This window comes from Accipiter gentilis, chromosome 5, assembly GCF_929443795.1.
Source record: "Accipiter gentilis chromosome 5, bAccGen1.1, whole genome shotgun sequence".
Taxonomy (NCBI): domain Eukaryota; kingdom Metazoa; phylum Chordata; class Aves; order Accipitriformes; family Accipitridae; genus Astur; species Astur gentilis.
In genome coordinates, this window is record NC_064884.1 from 26,968,991 (window position 1) to 26,991,426 (window position 22,436).

The 22,436-nt window shown below is 43.6% G+C and overlaps 1 protein-coding gene across 8 annotated transcripts in view; it reads right to left on the reverse strand.

Moving 5' to 3' along the window:
* NHSL1 (NHS like 1) overlaps positions 1 to 22,436 on the reverse strand; it is a 186,412-nt gene that overhangs the window by 67,539 nt on the left and 96,437 nt on the right. The window contains exon 1 of one of the 8 annotated variants that reach the window (XM_049800365.1): positions 6,408 to 6,992. The exons of the other annotated variants lie outside the window; for them this stretch is intronic. Coding sequence (XP_049656322.1) covers positions 6,408 to 6,609 — 202 coding nt within the window. The 5' untranslated portion in view covers positions 6,610 to 6,992. Of the gene's footprint in view, positions 1 to 6,407; positions 6,993 to 22,436 lie in introns of those variants that run through there. 8 annotated transcript variants of the gene reach the window in all.

The following is a 22,436-nucleotide window of genomic DNA, read 5'->3' on the forward strand; positions in this document are numbered from 1 at the left end:
GGTGGGCGGCTGCGATGCCCTGCCAGCCTGGTCCCCCCCAGGCCTGTCCACAGGAGCTGCCACCCAGAAGCCAGACCCCTTTGCCTGTGCAGGGTCCCCCCGCGGGAGCCCATGTCCCCTGGGGAGGCTGTACGCCCTTTTCTGGTTGTCCCTCGCCGGTGGTACGCTGCGCAGCCCGCATTGCTCCGTCTCAGCACAACATAGAGGTCATCATATCCACCACGTAAATGGCAATACACTGCTTTAATCATCGCATTACCACCTACCACGGGCTCTGCAAAAGCAGCACTGCAGGTTACCTACATTCAAACTGAGGCAGCACGTGCCATACACAAAGCATCACACACGATACTTGATAAATCAAAGTATTTGCAAGGCAACACACCATCACACTTTCCCAAGGTGTCATTATTGAAGCTTCTGGCTTCCCAACAGTGTGAGAAAAAACAAGGGAAAGGACACTGTGCAAGGCGCAGTTGGCACAGGAAAAATAAGGGAGTGGTAAGGAAGCCTTTGAAGGTTTTCACATCTAGTAGCAGTTAACAAGAAAAGACAAGTAACCAGGAGGATTTCTGCTGCAGGAGCACTGCAAACGTGCCAAATGCCACAGAAGCGCTCTACCACCATAACCTAGCACGCACAGGCACACAACCTGACTTAGGAGATGGGTGGAAGTCACCGATCTGCAGACTGCTGGAAAATGGACCCATATCATCCCTTCTGGAGTATCTGCCTTGTTAATGGGAGAATTTGCTTCTCCACTCCTCCAGCACAAGGAAACGCACTGCAGCTATAAAACCTGGTTACCTTTTATCACTTCATCTCAAAGTGTTGGCCTGGGGGAGGGTGGGATGGAGTAAGAAACATGGCATAGTAAAATGGATTTTGATAATGCTGCCATAATCCATTTCTGATTGCTAGTGTGACTCCATTAGCCAGGCTGATAAAGGCGTCCCTTAAAATGCTTGTGCCTTTTCCATGCAGTTTCACATTCTCCCACCGTGTTTCAGCTTTAATCTCATCCGAGTCTATTTTTTTATAGCACTCAAAACCATTTCTTGACTTCACTACACTAGATAAAGCAACTCCCAGTAATATCTGCAAACATACTGTACCCACCATCCATAGACCACAGGACTTCTAATCAAATTAAGCACTGAAGAGCCTATTCAGTCTACCATTAACCATCATCCTCAACCACAGGCTTTCCAATCTCACCTGTTTCACATGCGGATTTGCACTTACATTACTCCACCTCCTTAATTACAGCAGATGCTCCCTGCTCCAACTGCCAAAAAAACTACACAAAAGATGTCTCTGAACTCTATTTTTTCAGACTCCTCCAGATGCACTTGAGTGATGTTAATGAGCTCCGTACCAAAACCTCCCCGCCTCCTCCTTGTGCTCCTGAGTGCCACACGCAGCTTCTCATCTGCTCGCAGGCAGGGAGGAACGCATGAAGCATCCACCACCAGCACCTCCCTGCAACGGCAAGCGCAAGTTCACACCTAGCAGCGAGCAGCCAGGCTAGCAAAGCGTTTTCTTTTGGCAAGGCAGCACAGCAAGGCCTTCATACTCACATTACTGATCCACTTATTAAGTGTTTTACAACAACCCAACATTAATCTCTTTCTACCCAGCATATTCCGTGTTCTTCTTCATCCCTCCCTGCACCCACACTGCTCTCGCATCTGACTCTCAAAAGGGCTTATGAGCCGTACGGCAACAGCACAGGAGACCAAGAGCTGGACCTCCATGGCCGGGCCAGAAAAGGACAGGCGGAGAGGCTTGTTCTCTACGGCATACGCAGGGAACGTGCAGCAAGATGAGCCAGAAATGCAAGACACATACAGAAATGCGCACCAGAAGAGTTGTTATTTATCCAAGATCTGAAGTAATTTTGTACAAATGAACAAGTTCCTCTGCTTTGCAAGACTTCGGTGGCTCCTTTTCGCCAAATGAACAAAAATTCCAAGAAAACTCAGCCATTAAGACAAGCCTTCATTAAGAACACTGAGAGAAAAGGGGAAAATAATCCCCTTTTTTTAGGCACGCAATAAAAATTATATTCAAATTACTTTTTGTTTTCAAAACAAACCAGTTACTGGCTTTATCTCTGATGCAGTCCGATATATCAGCTGTTATGGTACAAGCTGGATGCCGCAAATAAAGCTGGGAACGAGGATGGCCAGTCACTGCAAATAGCCATCCTGGCCATTCACCGCAATAGACTGTCCTTCTGTCACTTAGGGCACAAAAGGCCACAAAGGCTTGCTCAGTGCTCTGCATGGCCTGGGATTTGCAGAGATGGAAAGTGATTCAGTCTTTGTTTCACACTGTTAAATGAGAAGGCAAAAGATGACTCCTCCCAAGTCACAAGGATTCTGGTGCTTTTTTTTTTTTAATATATAACAGCCTTGAATTGGGAAATTTAAATCTCAACACTATCAGAAGAGAAACCTGGGGAAAAAAAGCCATAGCAAATAGCGAATAGTAAAATACCTACCTTGGTTCAGAACATCCTATTAATGTATAAATAGATTTAGTTATTATTCTTTCGAATTCTATGTTTTTCACAAAACACACATCACACAGAAAGGTCTTGGCTTTACAGATGAGACAGAGCTGTTGTTCTTAGAAAGCATAATGAATGAAAAAGAAGAAAGCACTCTTTCATGAGCTAGCAGGCAACAAAACACTGAGAAAAAACCCAGTAAGTGAAGCTACTGTTTAACAAACATTAAGAGTAATCTGACACTGCCATTGGCTGGCTCCCACATCTGTAAAAGGAAGGAAAAAACCTCCAAAATCATTACCAAAACTTTATCATCACAAAAAGCCAGCAGATGCCACAGTTTAGCTAGGTTAGCAACAGCATACCACATCTTTAAACTTTGTGAATTTAATAAAATATGAAGTGGCAATGGGAACCACAAGAGGCCGGCGATGCTCTAACCAGGAGGAGGTGACAGCCTACCACAGCAGCAGTCGCTGCCAACAGCCTCAGACTCCAATTCAGCCGGCATTTAAACCAAACTAAACCAAACCAAACCAAGCCCTTGGCATTTCTGCCAAACCCAGTCAGTGGCGGATCTCAGCTTAACTTTGCTGCAGGAAAACCAACTACCAAACACTCAGCACCGCTGGAGTTTGTCTGTAACCGTGAATGAACACGCGATGGAGATAGTCCCTCCACCACTGTAACACTGTTTTTCCAGCAGGCAGGCTGTTAACGGATATATTGCTGCACTCCAGGCTGATTTCAATCCTATGTTGTCTATTTACAGTCAATCTGGCAGCAAAGAATGGCAGAGGAATGGCATCACGGCTGCTGAAAGGAGGCTGACATGGTAATGCAGAACCTCCACTTCACAGAATCACTAATTTAACAGTTTTCTCAGAACAATTGCTACAGCTTAAAAAAAACCCCAAACCCTAACATGGTCACTTGATTGTTACAGCTGCTACATCACGCCATGAATAATCTGACCACTGAATATTCTGTAGCAGAGATGCTGTAGGGTGAGCAGGAGCGCTGGGGACTACTGCTGCAGACCATCGGGATCCTCTCGGCGAGGATGCTCCCCCAGCCCTAAAGAAACTTCAATAATTTGACTGTATTACGTTTTCAAACAACTCTAACACTACCGGAGGCATTTTCTACAGAGTACATCAGCACTGTGAAACTTCTCGAAGTGCAGTTCTCATGACGCTCAACAAGGACCCCCAAAGGGAGACCTTTATCAACAGAGATAAAGCTCAGCCAATAATCCCCTACTGTGCTCCGCAGTTATCACTTGACCTGGTCCCAGAAAGCACTTCCACTCTTAAACACTTTTGTTCCTTAAAATAAACATTAACAGAATTTAAAAGCAACACAGCCTCCCTATCTCAAAGAGAAATAGTACCTGTCCTGCAAATAACGCTTTTAACTGATGGCTTAATCACGTTGCCACTCTTATTTCTATGGACTGGAACTGAGTAAGAAGTAAAGGGAGCCAGCGGGAGCAGAGCCGGTGTCCCACGTGTACATGCTTGTACCACGGTGAGACACCACCTCTGAAGCACAAGAGCTGGGGAAAGTCAGGGCAGAAAACAGGTTAACTGATTTTTGCCACTCACCATTTTAAGGATCCAACATTAAATACTGAAACTTCAACAGTTTGTAATTCAACAAGAACAAATAAAATGCACGGGGACCAGAAATTGCATTGAAAAGCTTCAGTAGATCACAAGTCAAACAATTCAATTGCTTATACAAGTGCTAGACTATAAATCAACAAAATTACACACATGCACACAAGTTTAAAAATATTAAACAGAATTAAACAGGATTCTTCTCTCTTCATTAGGAATATGTTGAAGCAACAATAAAAAATTAATGCACCTGGACAGGGAGAGCAGGTGCTCCCACCACATATGTAGGAACTACATCACACCACTCAGGTGAAAATTTCCCAGGTTGTTCCTTGCATACCTATTTACATAATTTCAATTCACAGGTCATCAAGTTCTCATCCCAGAAGAAACTGGACAGTGCCTTGAAGTGACTCAACTATTTAAACACAAAAATAACCAACAAAAAATCCCTGTGTTTCTGTTTCCAAACTTTTTACATGCAAAGACGACTTAGGATCATCAGCACTTACTTACTATCGCTTTCTAATACTGTAGTAACGCAATTATTCTTTAAAGTACTGCTCCGTTACCCATTCCTCTGTCTCTACCCATCTTCTGAAAAGTTTTATTAATTTCAATTCAAGTGCATTTAAAAGGAGGGGATGGGCACCTTTCCTTACAGCCAGCACAAAGAGAAAAAGGAGGCAGGCTGCAGGGAAGGAGCAGGGATTTCCGAGTGCCCTAGCTATACTCCTCAATCCCATTTCCACACTCCAGAGAAGCAAGTTCAAATCGAGCGGCTTCTCCCGATGCCCTGAGCTCGGCTGCCAAAGCAACACCTCCGAGGGCACTACAAGAACAGCTCTGAAAGTCAACCTCATGACTTCGTAGGAACGAACTAACCTGTCACCCAGCCAGGGAGACAAAATCATCAATCCCCAGGCTGGCTGAGGTACAGAGGGGCCATGTCCTCCTCCCTGAGAGCATCCCTGGAGCTGCTTCCTAGCCTCCTCAGAGTTTCCCCAGGTCCTACAGTACAGAAGCTATATAATTTTACATAAAGGAAGCATTTCCATTTTCCCCTCTGAATGAACCAGAATTGACCCTGTGCTCTAAAAACACAAAAATTCAGCAGATGAGCTGGATTTTTCTCTCCCTGCATTTTAAGAAATTGCTTCCTCTTGAAAAAGGCCTGAAACACCCATGTGGTAAATCACACCCCTCCTACAGGAGGGGACATCAAACGAAGCTTGCTTAGCACTAGATGGAAAACGCTGTAATACAGAAAACAGAAATACAGGTGGTTTCACTAATCAGTGTTAGCATCGTGTTCTAGACAGTGACTTTTCAATTGCTGGTAATAACTAGCCATTGTCAGATGATCAGCATGAGACTAATGAGGAAAAGAAAAAAATCAATACAGTTGCAAATATATTCATGTACTTTTTTTTTTTTTTTTTAAAGGCCTGGTGCAAGATAGCCAGCCAGCTGGCTTTTGCAGGAAAAGCTTTCTTTGTCTTGTGAAATTTCTCCCCCATCGCCCTTAAATACACTTTTCTGAGCAACCATTCCACAAACAGCTGGGTGCCTTTGCTTAGGTGGTCAGAAAAAAGGGGAAGGCAAGCAATAAGGCTAAAAACAAAACAGCTGAACGTTACCATTGTCTGTCCTATTCTGTCCCTATTTCCCATCTGTATTTGCCAGTGAAACTTGAAACTACACAGATTTAAAAAGGAGAGAGTCATCACAATTCAGGAATTCTTTCTTCTCACGTTCAGAGGGAGAATAACCTTAGACCTAAGGTTATTCAAAAGCAGATTTTTATTTTTTTAAATAAGTACTCATCAACTGCATTAAGCATCATCTTTGAGTCTGTTAGACCTTTTCCTTATTTTTCCTGGCTTTTTCATGCACTGATTGTTTCTAAGGCTTTCAATTAGAGTGCCACGTCAACAACTCCACTCATCTAAAACAATCATTTTGCTGAAAAGGAGCATTATTGAACTGCAAGCGAGTGCTCAAGACCTTTGAAACATAGACATGCACAAAGACAGTGTCATCAACGTAGCGGTCCCACCAGATACAATATTTACGTACGCTCTCCTGAAGTGGGAATACATTCTTACAGTAAGAAAATTGTTCGCCAATGCCTTCATCCTCCAAAGAGTAAGAGAAACACGAGTGTTTTCCTTGTTTATAAGTCTGTTTTCCTTATTTATTTCCTCACTAACGACAACACCACACTAAACGACCAAAACAGCTAACAAAAAGGAACCGATCTTTCTTACTTGGCCAGAAGGAGTTGTCGTCTTTGCTCAGTAACTTTTTCTTGAGGCGCCCGGGCAGCTTGGTGTGAGCGTTTCCCATTTTGCTGGAATACAGCGGGATAAGTTCCTCCTCCTCCTCATCGTTGCAGCTGGGCTGCCACTTGCTCCTGCCGAGGCACCCGACCATGGGGTCGGCGGGCAGGCAGTGCACATAGGCGATCATTGTGAGATGCTGCTCTCAAGGATGTCCCTCCTGTCCTAATGGCTGGTTTGGAGTAGAAGGGAGTGGCCTGCTCACAACCCTTGAACGGACGCATTCAAAAGGCTGCCAAGGAAAAGATTTTCTCCTCCTCTGCACTTAGGCAAGCTAAGCTATTTGGTTATGCTGGGAACTGTTTTGAATGGGGTTCTGCCAGCCCTTAAAAAAGAAGGAAGGAAACAAACAAACAAACGAAAAAATCAACCACCTGGTGAAGCAGCTCGCTCCGGCTGCTGGATGCCCTGCCTGGCCCTACCACCAGCCCCCAGCTCACAGCCACGGGCTGGAAAACGCGGACGGCGGAGAGCTGGGAAACCCCGGCACCTGCCACAGACCTCAGACTTCTCCCTTCCTGCTCCCGCTCCAGTCTGCTGCTTCTCTTAAGCCTTATCCCCGATTATTCACCACCCTCTGAACAACAGGTACTACGGCCACACGCAGATGGCCATGTCCGAGAGGCTTATTTAAAGCTAACTTACTGTAATTGCTGTTGCACTGACGGCTAGGGAACCGTAACTTGGCAGGAATCTGCCAAGAACAAGAACATTTACCTTCTAGAATGCAAAAGCAGGAAAAATACACCAACTAAAGAAAAAAGAGCAAAGTGTCACGATTTCAGTACTTGGATTTTAGTAAGGTAACTCCCTTTCCAAGTCAGAATCATAATGAATGTCACCAAAAGGAGGTGGTGTCTTCCAGTTCAGACTACAACTGGGTTGATGCTGAATACAAAGCACAAGCAGTTCTCAGTTTGCACTCAGTTAGTACTGCATAAATACATAAAGCCTTGCAATGCCTCTAGAGGATAGGTATTATTCCTATTTAAAGATGAAGACATGGTCTCGAAGGGATTTAGTAACCTGTCCACAGAGTGCAAAAACCAGGATTAGAGTTGAGGTATTCTCAGTTCTTTAGCCTCATCCGCAAGCCATTAGTCTGTGGCACCTCTCCCAAATACTGCACTACTAAGCAAGTTTCCATGCTGGTAATCGCGTCAACCCTAATCTCGCATCCCCTATACTGTTTTTCTGCGGGATCCAGGAAGCATGCCCTTCCTGGGCTTTTGAATTGGCTGCAACTGCACAGTCAGATTGGGACAGCAAGAAAAACAGCACATGAAGAGACATGCACCCTGCATAAACTGCTGTCTTCAGCAACTTCTTAAAGTTTGTGTTTCATTTTATATTGTTCAAAAGATTACGTGGGATAATATTTGTTTTTAAAAATGGGAAGATATCAAAACCCTAAGTAAAAGTACATCAAAGACCAATTCTTAGTCTGCTTCCTTAACTCTATAAATGCTTTGGTCGCAGCCCATACCATTCACGAAACTGGCTGCTCTATGTATAGGAGCACAACAGTGTCAGGTAAGTATTTATGCATTTTAAAAAAGTCTTTATCTGCTGTTCGGTTGGTATCTAGAATAAACTTTGGGACAGAAAAGAAAAAAAAATCACCGTTTAACTACAACAATGACAAAAATATCAGATCGGATGCACGTCTCGGCTTTCTCCCTGACGCACGCACCCATCTCCTGCTGCCTTGGCACTGCTGCTGCCTGCATTGCAGCCGCAGCCTGGGAGCGGGGTGTATATACCAGCTGCCCGCAGGCACTCCACCAGTGTGGCTTCAGCATTCAAACATGCAGCAGAGCACCACCCAGCATAAACTGTCCGCAATGCTGACTCAAGGGTGCTGGCAAAATGCAGCAAGTTAGCAAGAAACCAGCTTGTTTGATATTTGGATTTTTTTTTTTGTTTAACATCCTGTTACTCTGCACAGCAACCTGGGCAAATCATTTTCACTATATAGTGTCTCATACACACCTCACATGGTCGAATCTTAGCAAACTTGCAAATAGATGAAAACAGGTCTTGTAACAAAACATGTCAAGTAACTTTAATAAATAGGGATGAAACAAGCCCTGCCTGCAATTTTACGGTTTTTGACAACAATTTCAAGCGTCTGCAAAAATATCGATGAAATGGGGAAAATGTACCAACAGCATGGGCGACTGCTGTTGGCACCGCTGGCTCGTCTGTACATATCAGCAGAAACTCACCGGCATAAACTGAATGCTGGCAACCAGGAGTTTGAGGCAAATACAGATTTACAAAGCCAAGTACATTTACTCATCAGACTATGAGAAAGACAAACTGTGATTAACACTAGCCGAGTTCAACTCACTCATCAACCACACTGATATTCTTGCGTCCGCCAGAATAAAGGAATGTCTAGACAGTCCTCCTGGGTGGGATGAAGCTCCGAGAGCGCTGTTAGTGAACCAGCTCATAAGGAGGCCCTGTTAATGCCTCCCTAATGGGGCAATATTTCTGTAACCCACTTGTCTAGCCACGGTGCCTGCTGTCTCACCCTTTCCATTCCCTGCGATCATCAGAGTCTCGGGAAGAGTCACTCTCATAGATGTGAGGCACGAAACTTCTGAACATCAACAAGCTGTTGATAAAAGAGTGCACTGGGGCTTGTATTTATTTCTCCTGCAGACAGGAGCAGTATCTTTTATTAGACAAGAATACAGTTGAATTTCTGTTATGCTTTTTATTTTAACAACTCAAAATCATGTTATCAAATTGTATTTCAAAAGGATATCAGGTGATGTTCGCATGCAGTTGTCCTATCTCTATGCAACCACATTAGTTGACATAGAAGTTAAGTGTAGATCTACACATCAAACCAGTATTATTAGGTAAGGTGCAGTGCAAACACAGGAGCAACACAACAGGGGACACAGGCAAAATTCAGTGTACAGCAGACTCAGATGTTCCCAAACACTTAACAACATGACACAGAATAACATATTGGCCTGGAGTCCCCGTGACATTTCCCATGCACTTCTCTAGACTACAGACATACTCAATTAGGCATGTTTCCAATGCGTGCTCACGAAGCAAGGCTGATGCACAATAATGGGATCAAGGCTGAAATCCAGTTTAACAAGTATATTTACCATATGGTAGGCATTAATGTCCCCACAATTTTTTTACCTGAAGAATAAATCAGTTCTTCCCTGAAGCCTCGAAGACCTTTGTAACATATATGATAAAAGATTTGGTGATGGTTATGGTCTCACCTATTACCAAACACAAAACCATAAAGAGTTAGGATGAGGACGTACCATCTCATGTGAGAAACACATCATGTGCATTGCCTCTTCCTCTTCTAGTCTCCCCCCAAAAATCCTATTAAAAAAAATTATTTTATACTGTGTCTATATGGAGCAATAATCTAAGTTTCACAAAGTAAAAATTTCACCCAAAATTTTACCACAAAACTTCTGATTAAACTTCACTGCAGCTATAGCGCTGGTTTATGTTTTCAAATACACAAAAGTGAGGCTGTTCATTTTTCTCAGCCTTGGGCTATCATTTATATAAAGATTTTCCCCAAATAACATTTTATTTCCTTTATTAGTCTTTTTCACGCCTTTCAAAGATTGAACTATTAGTAATGCAAGTATGAATGTTCTGAGCAGACTGTTAAACATGCATATTCATCTTTATCAGCTTATTTCATTTTTGCTAAACCACCTCTTTACAGTCAGGCTCTATTAGGGAGAGCTTGAATAATTAGGAAGAAAATTGATTACATTATACTGGGAAACAACATTTGGTCTAAAGAAAAAAAGATTGCTAGGAGTGTGACAGACTCCCAAAATTGTAACTAACTCTGCGATTACAAGAAACAAATTTTTAAAAAAAAAAACCAAAAAACACATTAGCCCTCTTATTAGACAAGCATATATGCTCCTGAGCTCTGAGAACAGCAATAATACTGATGACTTATTATACGTAGGAGTTTAAAAAGCATACAGGATATACCTAATGGGAACTCAGGGGAATTTGGAATCACAAAATATGGCCATGTCAGTCCTACGCTGGTATTAAGATAATCTTTGTAAATATGCTATATAAGAAATTGTATCATCAGTCTGTACGTACAATTTGTAGATCCTCTGGGTAGAAGGAAAACGGTAATATGCACAACGTAGTGAAATAACGTCGCTTTTATGAACACCATGCACAACAAAACCATCAAATGAAGTAATTTCTGATGCAAGCCCAACAGCCACATTGGAAATTGAAGAGAGCTTGTGGAAATCCACAGGGATAAACTTTGTCCTAATTAGACAGCGATTCTATTTTTAGCAGTGATGGGTTGATGTATTCTGGGCTTTTTGGCTGATGAGCTGGAGGTTTTAAGTTGTACTTAAACAGTTATTTTTAAAAGAAACAAGAAAAAAATTATTTATACATTAAATGTGTTTCATCAGAGCCATACAGCATTGACTAAGCGTTAGAATAATACTCTCAGAGAGAAAGTATCCTCCCTTTGCAGACGGACAACTTGGGACACAGCAAGAACGAGGACATGCCCATCACGGCGGAGCACCCCAGCACCCTCGGGAGCTGGCAACGGGCAGATCGGACACAGGATCTCCTTCTCTCCTGGCCTGCGCACGTATCTCTCCTCTGTCCTGTGCGTTAATTCAGTGTGTCTGAAGTCTTAACTCATGCTCCTTAAAACACACACGCAGCAGACAAAAGCTAAAGAATTTCAAAAGAAGGGAAAAAAATCCCCTCGAGGTATTGTAATTTGCTTTTTAACTGAATATGAATCTCTTAAACAGGAAGCAAGCAGGAGGTACCAGTTTTACAGTGTTTAAAGCAAGCTGAACATTTAATGAGCTCGATGAGCTCGTACAATACTGACAGACATCAGGGCACAGGGGAGATGAAAGGGACCGGGGTGGGGGGGGGGGCGGTGGAGGGGACAGCAGGCACCACTGCCAGGATGCGCACAAAGCTTCATGAAGCTCCAAAAAGCTCTCTCCACACGGCCATCTTCACATTTGCCAGCATTAGTTCTATCCCTTACTACTTTCATGGATGTATTTTTATCATATGCTTGCGATCACACAGCTTCTACCAAGCTTTTAGCTTTTTTTTTTTTTTTAAAAGGTCATACACAATAAGGCATGACAGCTCAAAGCAGTCCTAGCAATCAAATATGCTTTGTAAAATCTACAGCAAGTGTTGCTGGCAATTGTGTGCCTAACAAACTGGTTGCGAAGCCCTGAATGCTGGGGCATTTGACTAATTTAATTCCTGGTACCCAAATAGCCAGTTCTAGATTCAAAGTGTCATCCTTAGGCGAACCTCAGCCCTCTCCAGGGACACCAAATCTGCAAACCATTTGATACAGCAGGAACCCATAAAACAGAACAGAAAACAACAACAACAACAAAAATAAACTGATTGTGAGGAATCAATACTTTGGTGGAAAGCAAAAAAATCTTTACAAACCTTCCTGACATAAGTTTCTTGCTTTCTGGCAGTCTCCAGCAACTATAGCCCTACTAGCAAAATAGCTCCTCCGGTTTCACTTTCACTGTAAGCGCAGAATTAACAGCATTCCCATTAAAACCATGCAGAGATTGCCGCACATACTTCTGGTATCTTTTGGTTCCATCAAGAGCCTTTTTCTGTCTCTTCATGACAGAGGAGGAGAGTCTTTTCTTACTATCTGGAACAGCCTCCCCGTAGCTCCCTGCTGCATCAACTCTCAACATGCCCACTACCCTCTCTTTTATATCTTAATTTTTCCTTTGCTGTTATGTAATGGCCCTCTGTAATTATTTTTAATCCAATAAATATTTTGATATATAGCACATACGTAAGACTAGAGGAGAAAAACACACTTTGCATTACATTACTGGCAGTCCCTGGGCACTTAAAAATATACTTCTATGTTCTAATTATTCATCTTTACTTTCAATTAGGAAGCCGCCTTAAGAGCAACAAGCAATGTCGTATGTTTGATATTAACTCTTGATCACTGCTTTGCAATATTTAAACGAGAAAGCAAATAAAGCCAGCTGTATAAGGAGCAGGTAACTCAGAAAAGCTTTTCTATGCCTTTCCGTTGTAGCTCTGTTGCCATACAAAAAGAAAGATAAAGTATTCTGGTTGGTGCATTCTGTGAACCAGACCACCTTTGGGAAGGGGGTGACACACATTTGGGACAGAAAACAGAGCCGTTAGTGAGACCGAACCAATTAGATATTACTCCTGGTGGCTGAAACAGAAGCTATTCTTGCTGCCTTACTCCAGGGGCTGGGTCCCACGCGTCTGCCGATCCTTCTGAAAACGCAAAAGACGCTGCTGCCAAGAGCTGGGGTAGAAGCTGACTTCCAGTCTGGAGCCACAACGGAAGGCAGTGCCGGTAACGCTGGTACACCCACGCACTCTGCGAGCAAAGGAGTCGCATCTCTACCAGCTTATTTTACAACTCTCATTAAATGGCAATTCAGACAGAGTTGGGTAGGATTACCCGCTTCAGGTCTGCTCATTAAACTCATTACCATGGCAACAGGAAGAGAAAGAAGTCATCTCCCCACTCCTATTTTCTCTCACAATTCCTTTAATGGATGTAAAAGCCCGAAGAGGGAAGCACCTCTCCAACACAGAGCAGCAGCGACCTCCCTGCCACCCAAGCAGCTCACTGGAAGAGTCACACACAGTGGGATCTTCAATACGAAAACCAAAGCAACTTACACTCCTTAACAAAAGCCACTGTCGAAAAGCAGCCTTCAGTCAGAAGGCTCCGGCATCCTAGCCCTCCTCCTCCTGGAGGAGATGCTCTGCTGAGGCTGCCTTCTGTCCGTGTTCGCCATCACCGCTGCCAAAAACGCAGTGCCATCTCCTGGACACGCACGTTCCCGTGAAGGCCTCCTTCGGCCAGGTGTGGAAGGGAGAGCCAGGAGGGCTTTCAAGGTTAAAACGGCAAAAATTATTAAAAGAATTCAAATCCGTATCGAGAGAGTTCATTATTTTTAGTGGGTTCTTCTTAAAACGTCTTGGTTTTAAATGATCGGGGGGCTTCGATGAGTGCCCTAAAAAGAAATGCTTTTAAGCTTCATGTAACAAAGAAAAAAAAGTGAAACGCAGTTTTACTAACAAAGCACTGCTTTGGTGTATAGTAAAAAAAAAAAAAAAGTCTCAAGATGTCAAAAAATGAGCTGATCTGTTGCTGACCCGTTTTAGACAGAAACCGCTAGGTAATACCCACCCCCACAAGGTCAAGACTTTCTACTCTGTAGGGCACAACAGGCAACATCGAAGAGCATCAGTCAGCTGCTGCCAGGCAGAGGCATTTGTTCACTCTTTTTCAGACCACAGAGCAACAGCTAACACATTAGGTACAAATACATTACATATAATGCAACAATACTAAAATGTCGATGAAGGAGCAAGAATGGCAAACCCAACTGTCATAACAATAAGAAACTCAATGGCCGTGTTTTTTCACTTTGCAGCCTGAAAGGGTGCTCCTGCATATTGGCACGCATTTCAGCCACACGTTAGTTCAACTCCGGGATGCTCCTTTCGGCACAACCCCGGCCACCTCCACGGCCCGTGCCACCGGTTTGCATTGCAGGCACAAGGACCTCACAACTACTCCACGCTACAGATCCCCTTCTCTTCCATCGTGCTACTTGCCAGTGTAGACATAGCTTCTCATAATCATTGCTGTGTGCTTATGGTAAGGTAGTTTTATTATTTTTAAATGCCCAACCAATGAAAAAAGTAACCTTGCCACACACTTCTGTCAGCGGCTTAAGGAAAGGTTATACCTCAGCAGAGAGAAGTACGCTAAAAGAACTAAAACAATACTTTATATCAAATATCACCACATTAACCTGGAATGGTTCAGTACAAAAACTTTAATCTGAAGTGTCACATTTACTAGAAAATCGTATTTATGCAAGATAAGCCAGTTAGCACTAGCTTCTTAGGAATTATGGCTAAATACAGCCCACCTACTTTCCAACAGGTCACGTAAAGGCTTTTTAAAAAGGGTAAGTAAACTGTCGGATTTACAGATCACGGCAGAGGAATGCATCAAATTCCATTAGAAAGAGTAATGGCAAAAATATTCACCCATTGCCATGGAAAAGATTAAGCTCATGAGAAGCAGTACAAAGTAACAGTATTTCAACCCAAAACAATCAATAATATATCCATATGGTATGTAAACTTTTCAGTATCAATTATATAGTCAATTATATAGTCTCAATTTTTACAGAAAATTCATATTGACTTGTCACTTCTGTATCCCTAATAGCAAACTTTCTGGACTGCTTTTTCATGCAGAATGCGAAATTACTGAAGTCAACTGTTCTTACAATATCTGATTTTCCAACAAAATGATTAAATGCAGGTGCTATAGCTGCTACACAGCCTACCAGTGCCCTTCTTTCTCGGTATCTGCAGTTACTGTTCTGTAAAAAAACACAAGTCAAGTGGGTGAGCTTCACAAAATCAACTGGAAAGAGCAGCCATCTGTATACATGTCACAGTAAGCACACAAATTAATAGATGCAGTTGTCTATGGGTTTCATTTTCAATCTGTTTACTAGCAAAAAAAGAAATTAAATTAATCCTGAATTTCCAAGCAATATTCTTGAAAATAAGCTTCCTTTCTCATTACCCTCCCTACATGCTGACATTGTGTCAGAGAAGGATCTCCTCTGCAACAACCCTGACTGACGAATGCAAAATGCCTTGGTTATGGAAGGCCCATATCAAAGCCATAAACTAGGACATGGAAAATTTGTATAATTCTTCAAATCTATGCTTCTGTTAATTTCAGAATTACGTACTCTGAAATTCCATACTTTAACAGAATACAACCTCCTCAGGCTACTGGATCAAGATAAATTTGAAGCTGAACAGATCATCATAAACTTTTTTGTTCTTGGAAAGAGTCACTCAGCCTTTGCATGTATTTTGCACTACACTTTCTTTTTTTTTAAGAAAAATGACAATAAAGCCCCACAAATTAGGATGCTAATTCAAGAACAGGTTTCAAAATTTTAGAAGCAAAATAAAATCATTTTTAACTGATTTGAAAACAATCCTTTAAAAGAGAAGCAATAAGTTGGCAGAGCAACCCCTGCACAGCACAAGATGAGAAACCCATAACGACCTTCAGGGTGGAGTGACAAGCTGTTTGACCCAACAGGGTGGGACATCTCTCACCACAGCAATCCCCTGGTCAGCCACTGGGCAGGGACACTGCCCTCGCCAGCCACGCTGCTCCAGACCATGCATCGACACGTAACGATACACATGGACACACCGAAGATCGAGAAAAATAAGACTTTGAAAAGAACCAAACACTGTCTTCCAAATATCCGTTAGGCAGGAAAAAGAGCTTTTCTTTTTTTCTATTCTTAAATATATTCTTGGCCTCAAATCCTGCCAAGGAGTGCTATTGCCATCTCAAGTCTCACCACAGCTGCAGAGAGGAATACAGCTGAGGAAGGCATAACTCCGTATCACGGGAAAGCATTCTTCTGAAACCTTCAGAAGGTAACAGAGAAATAGAGACAAGTTGGCAGCTTTCATGTGCCTTTTTTAATTCACTTTTCCAAAAAGGTAAGGTGAACAAAAGTGACCTTGCTCCTTATAAAATTCTCAAAACATAGCTGTATAACAGGCAGGACAAAGAATGTATTTTGTCTTTTAAATTCTAATTAAGGTACTACGCACATATTCCTTTACTCCAGCACTCTGCCTGTAAGGAGAGAAGTTTAACACCAAACCTTGCACCCTTCTTCCCCAAGAAGGACTCAGTCTTCCCACTATCTGCTGTTTTCCAGCACGGTTTGCATGGGGAAGGGCACCAATCCACAGGGTGCTGCACAAATGATGGCTCCTGGTTGCCAGCAACTACAAAAACCTCGTTGTGATCTTGAATTCATCTGAGGTATGAAACTGGGACAACAAAAAGCAAACCTGATCTACTAAAGAAGGGTGCATTTGTGCATTCAGATGGTAGAAAGCTTTTCTCCTATTTGTTTAACACAAACCTCCCTGCAAATTAAGCCTTCAGGCAAGAGCGTCCAACTGGTTGACCTTAATAATGAAGGGAGGAAAAACCTGGGTTCTCCTCATTACTTAAGCGTCACGCTTCTTTATCCCACATAAGCACGTTAAAGATGCAGCAATTCTCTTAAGGCTAAGAGATGCACAAAATAACCCAAGACTTTGTGACTGAGGTGCAGACAGAAAGCACATTCCCTTCCCACAACGCAGAATCTGCCGCTGCTGAAGATGCCTGTGCTTCAGCACAAGTATTAGTCCTCGTCTCCACTAGGATGTGGCTAAAATTCCCGTTTTTATCTTTCTGTTTCGGCAACTATTGATGGGTTTAAATTAAAATGGGGATGGATTAAAAATCAGAAACAGAAAGGGGCCAGGATGCTGTGCGGCGAAGAGCAGATTTCCAACAGGTCTCTGGATTAGGAGGATTCTCGGGTCAAGGAAGACCTTATAACAAGCAGCCTGCAGCGAGACACGGCAGGATCTCACCACGTACGTAACGGCAGCACGTCCCAGGAAAAGAGCAAGAGAAAATGGAAGGGTGTCAGCGAGGTCCGAAGCCCCTGTGAGAGCAGGAAATCTGTAAGACAAAACCTGTAAGGAGCGTGCAGCACACCCAGCGCTCGAAGAGGACAGGGAGAGCCCGGCGGTCCCGACCAGGCGGAGCTGGTGGGGAGATTCCTGCCGCAGCCGTGCCTGTTGCTCAGCCTGAAGGGACGGATGGGGCGAGCAGGGCACAGCGGCGAGCCAGGGCGATGCTGCGAGGACCTGCAGCACACCCCGCTCCTCCTCCTGCCTCCCCCTGTGGCCGGCCCCCAGTGAAGCAGAACAGAATAAAGAGAAACCTCGGAAGCTGCAACGACATTTTTAAAGGGATAATTCTTCCCGGTCTTCACAGGAGGACCAACAGAAGCAGTTAAACATGGGGTGACTACAACATACGCACAGGACAAATGCCTCCACGTAGGCCGATGGCCGTCCGTCACAACTTCCCTTACCAGCTCCAGAAATTCTGACTTAAAACTCTCCCCAAACTTATCAAGAACCATCTTAAAAACACTTCTTTGTCCACATTATCCTGTTTGGAAGTCTGTTCCACAACTTCCCTCCTCGGATGGTTTGGGATCTTTTAATGTCTGACTTCAGTTAATTCAGAACGCACTCAGAACCATTCATCTTGTGCCAATACTATCCTTGGACTTCAACAGGTTTCCTCCCTCCTTGGGGTATTTACCTCCCAAGCTACCAGCTAGACTAAATAAGCCATGCTTTTGTAATCCCTCTGCATATGACCAGCAATTAAGTTTAAAATGTTTTAAATTCTGAAGGTCCAAATAAGTTACACAAGAGCCTCAAATGCCAAAAACATTTTCTGAATTTTTTTTAAATATAGCTAGAAAAAAGTGGGATGCTCTAAAGGACTGGAAGTCAGACAACACTGGGATAGTATTTAAAAAAGATGCCTGGGGTAATTATAGACTGTTTTACCAGCCATTAACCACAGGCAAGATCACAGCTGTGACAGGACTCTGAATAAAAGAATTAATAAAATTTCCATCTCTTAATACCAGGCAATGTGCCTTCACAGGGAACGGGTCTCCCATTTGACAAAGGTTTATGGCATTTCCCCAGAAGGAACAGCGGCCTTCTGCACAAATGCTGTTGGGAGGAAAAAAAAGCCAACGTAGAAGAGTCACAAGCATAGACAGTACAAATCTGGTAACACAATACTTAAACAATGTGAAATCATTACTATGCTTAAACAACTGAAAAATGTATGAAGATATTTATAGGTTCCAAGTATGTACGTGCTGTTTCAAAGACCACTTCAACATGAAATTCTTTCAATGCTTATGAATCCAATCAGCTGTGCATGCTACTTTTTACATCTGTTTTAATATTCTCTAGCCTGCACGCTTTCACTGTTTAAGTGTTGGCTTCTTGCTACAATTTGTCAGAAATTCACTGCCCTCCAATCCAATACTGCTTTGCACAGCAATCCCCATCTGCATTGTACTCGCAGCCCTCCAGATGATGGAGGGGGTTAATAGGTATTCTTCAAAAGCAAACATTAGCAGGTCAAGGAAAACAGCAGACGATCTTTCTACCTATGATTCATTTACCAACAGGCCCTCTTTGGGATTGCAGTGCTCTGTGAATTGTGCAAATGGCTCCTGTTGCAGCCTGCAGTGAAGAACTAGGTGTGGAGCAGAAAGGCAGAGTGTGCATTAAATGCTCACATGGAAGTAAAAACAGAGCCTAAGGAAAAGCTGTGTGTTAATTATACAGTTGTGACAGCAGACGAGTCAATTTTCATAGAGTCTTAAAGACTGAACACCACCTGAGTAAACTAATGGACTACAAGCATTAAGTATTTTTGTGTGTATTTATACTGCCCTGTGTTTGAAAAGCACAAGCTGAATTCAAGTACTGAAAGCTGGGCACATACAGAAGTCTCTCCTGACCTCCACGTTTCCAATCATCAGCTAAGGATTTACTGAAGGAGAGGTTCAATACTAACTGATTTCACAGCTGAACCTGTATGACTCGCCTTGTCACCATACCACTTGTGCCCTGGGAAAAGCTGGTGTACCTGCCAGAAAAGATTTTTATCTAATGCCTGATTATGTTCACCCTGCTTCACCCACTGCCATTGGCCTTCTTAAAAATTTAACGGAAAAAATAGGCGCCCACACCCTGTTCTATGACCAAAAAAAGCAAAGCAAAACGACAGCAAACAATAGGCATTCATTCTGCAGGTTCTGTGCCAGTGCCATTTGGTGGTCTCCTCGGAGGCGGTCAAATGAAACAGCTCCAAGGAGTGGAACAACACGCTTACACAATGTGGTGAACAAATGTATTTACGGCCAATCTCTGAACCACAGAAACGAGAGCTGGGGTAGGGTACTCTCCCCCCGCGACGGGTCGGCACGGCAGCAGTATTCTCCGAGGTCTCTGTCCGCCCCCGCTGCTGCAGACAGAGCCAAGGAACAAGTCGGGCAGAGAAGCGCGGGCACGGCCGCGGCTCAGCCGCCCAGGCACTCTGCTGCCTTCGAAAACCCACTTCGCTTTCATGTATGCTGCCCCCTTCCAATGTATTTAGATTGTAAATTCAACCAAGCAGAAACAGCGTTTTATTTGGTGCTGAAGGACAACATTACACAACAGGACCGCAGCTGTAGGTGGAGCGGTTGAATGATACTTAAGAGGGGAAAAAAGTAGAAAGTACACGGGGATCTTCAATACTTCTGAGCACCTGGCTTCAGCGAGAATGTTATTATCCAGACCTATAATCTTCCTTTCGCTATGTTCAATTTCATTCCGTTCGTCCAGGCAGAGCTGGGAGCGATTCACGTTTACTGCTGCCTGACGGAGAGTGGCCGGTCCTCCGCCAGATGCTGTCAGCCATGCTCAGCCACAGACGTCAGTACCTCTCCTTCCTTCAGCCTGAGGTAATAAAGTCGTCGTTTAACCAACAAAACCTTCAAGCTTCAGGCAGTCTTAAACACTAAAATCTCTTCAGTAATTAAGTAAAAGCCTGTTTTTTACGTCGCATGTGAACACACCGTGTTTACAGAGCTCTGGTGGCTCTCCTGGCATGTCAGGGATTCACACAGGTGTAGCTGTGAACACTTCCATTCCGCCGACAGAGCGAGAGAGAGAGCGAGAGCGGCAAGACCCCAGGTGCACCCAAGATGAACCAGGCAGTCATTCACTTGGGTGGGGGCAGGAAAATCGGGGGGGGGGGGGGGGGGGGAAGAGGCTGGAAAAAGCACAGCAGAAAGAGTAACTCTATAAGACACAGGAGAAATTAAAAAAAATAGCAGAGCTCTTCTTTCAGAAGTAGATTTTTTTAACTCAGAGTCATATGCTTGAATCTTAATCCTCATTTGTTTGTACTAATTCTACATTTGTTCAAACTGCTTTTATATTTTGAAAAGTTGCAGATAAGAAGTGTCCACAGTTACTCACCCTATTAAAATTATGCGTATGACATAAAAAACGACTACAAAAAGAATGGTCTGACTCACGAGTCCCATTGTGATTACACACAACTCAAAAAACCTGAAATGAAGTCAGAAGAACAAAGGCCACACGACCCATCTTGGGCTCAAACAGAACTCATCAAATTCTGCCAGGAATCTTCACTTTGACAGACTCCTTCATTTAGATTACCACACATCCCCTCCCTCATTTTAGCCTGCGCTTATACACACAAAAAAGTAAAACTTTAAACAGAAAAAAAAAAAAAAAAGAAGAAAGCAACTTGTACAAATTTTTGCTTGCCTAGTTTGACTTGGAAAATGCATTTATTTCAAGACATCAGAGAAAATCTGTTTCTGATTTCAAACACTGGATATTTTATGAGAACATTGCCAAGAAAGGAATCCAAGGAATGTCCTTACGCGCACATAACATACGAGACAACTGGTGAGCAGCCCTGTGATCCTTTACAAAAAAATAAATAAAAAAAATCTGCATTTCTAGCATGGAACCCTTCTCCAGGGAGTAAGCAGCACATGCCTGGGATTTTTCATGGATAGCTTCTATCATAACTTCTTGCTATTATTAGTATAAAAGACTTCCCTCTCAAATCCACAGCTGTAAGACAAGCAAGGGTGGAAAATACTTCCCAAGTGCGGGCAAGCAGTAAGCACACATGCTTGCTTTACAGCGTTTCTTGGCACTACTCTCCTTCTACAAAAGCTATGAAGGAAAAAGAAACTCTAGGCAAATATTACAGAAACATGAGCTCATTTTTCAGCACATGGCAATGAACTGGCTCGTGACCCTTCTAGGAATTAATTCTTTTGTAAGAAAATTTATTTATATCTTCCATTTGTACCTCTTCGGTCCAAAAGATCAATAATGAGCACACAGCGTCAAAGCACGCAGCACTGCCTCTGCTGCAAATGCCCAATTTCGATCCAACACCAATACAGCTTGCGCTTCACACGATGGGGGTCACGCCAAGGGCCATGCCAAATAACTGACTGCTGCCGCGGGCCGGTGCGGTGCAAGGGCCACCCCAGCACCGGAGAGCTCGGGTCCACCGGCAAGCGGGAGGTGCTGGGTCGCCCACCCTGCATGGGCAGAGGCAGGCAGCACCCACCGCCTCTCCACCCCAAACCTCTTCAGGGGCAGCCAGGAAGGGCACGGCAACAAGAGGCTCCGTGCTGATGGTACGGACTATCAGAAAGCGAACAGAAACCGCGAACCTGAAAAAAGAAAAAATTAGAGGCAGCAGGCCCCTAGAGCTCGCGGAGACGGAGTTTTAGGGCAGGGATTTCACCACCCATCCCAGGCACACCCAGCACATCCACGCCCACCGAATACACCGCCTCAGTCCCTATGCAAACCTGGGACTAATTCATCTGATCGAGACCGCCTGCCGCATCAGGCTGAGAGGACACCGTGAGAGCTGGCAGCCCGGGCAGCGCCTGAACAACTACCCTGCTCCTTCCTGAGGCCCCCGAGCCCAAACAAACCAGCATCTGAAAGGCAAACAAATCCTCCTCCCTATACAGGCTACCATCAAGTCAGCAAAAGGACTGGTGTGTAAGATTCCTTCGCCTGTTGAGGTTATCAATGATAACACCCCAGCTGATTACTTCAGGATCATGATTTTCAATGCATAATAACGTCATACACAATAACTCTTGCTCCGCAGGGCAGGGAGAAGCCTACTACAACTAACAAAATAGCACAAAGCACCGTGACTTAGAGAAAACAGTATGTAAGTGCAGGCAAACAAGAAAAAACCGAAAACATGTCAAAATACATTGCTGTGCAGGAAAACTATCCAGAACCTTCACTGCTTTTGTATCTTGGAACTAGCAACTTTTCTTATTCAGAAACAAAGCCTGAAAACTTAGAAAATAC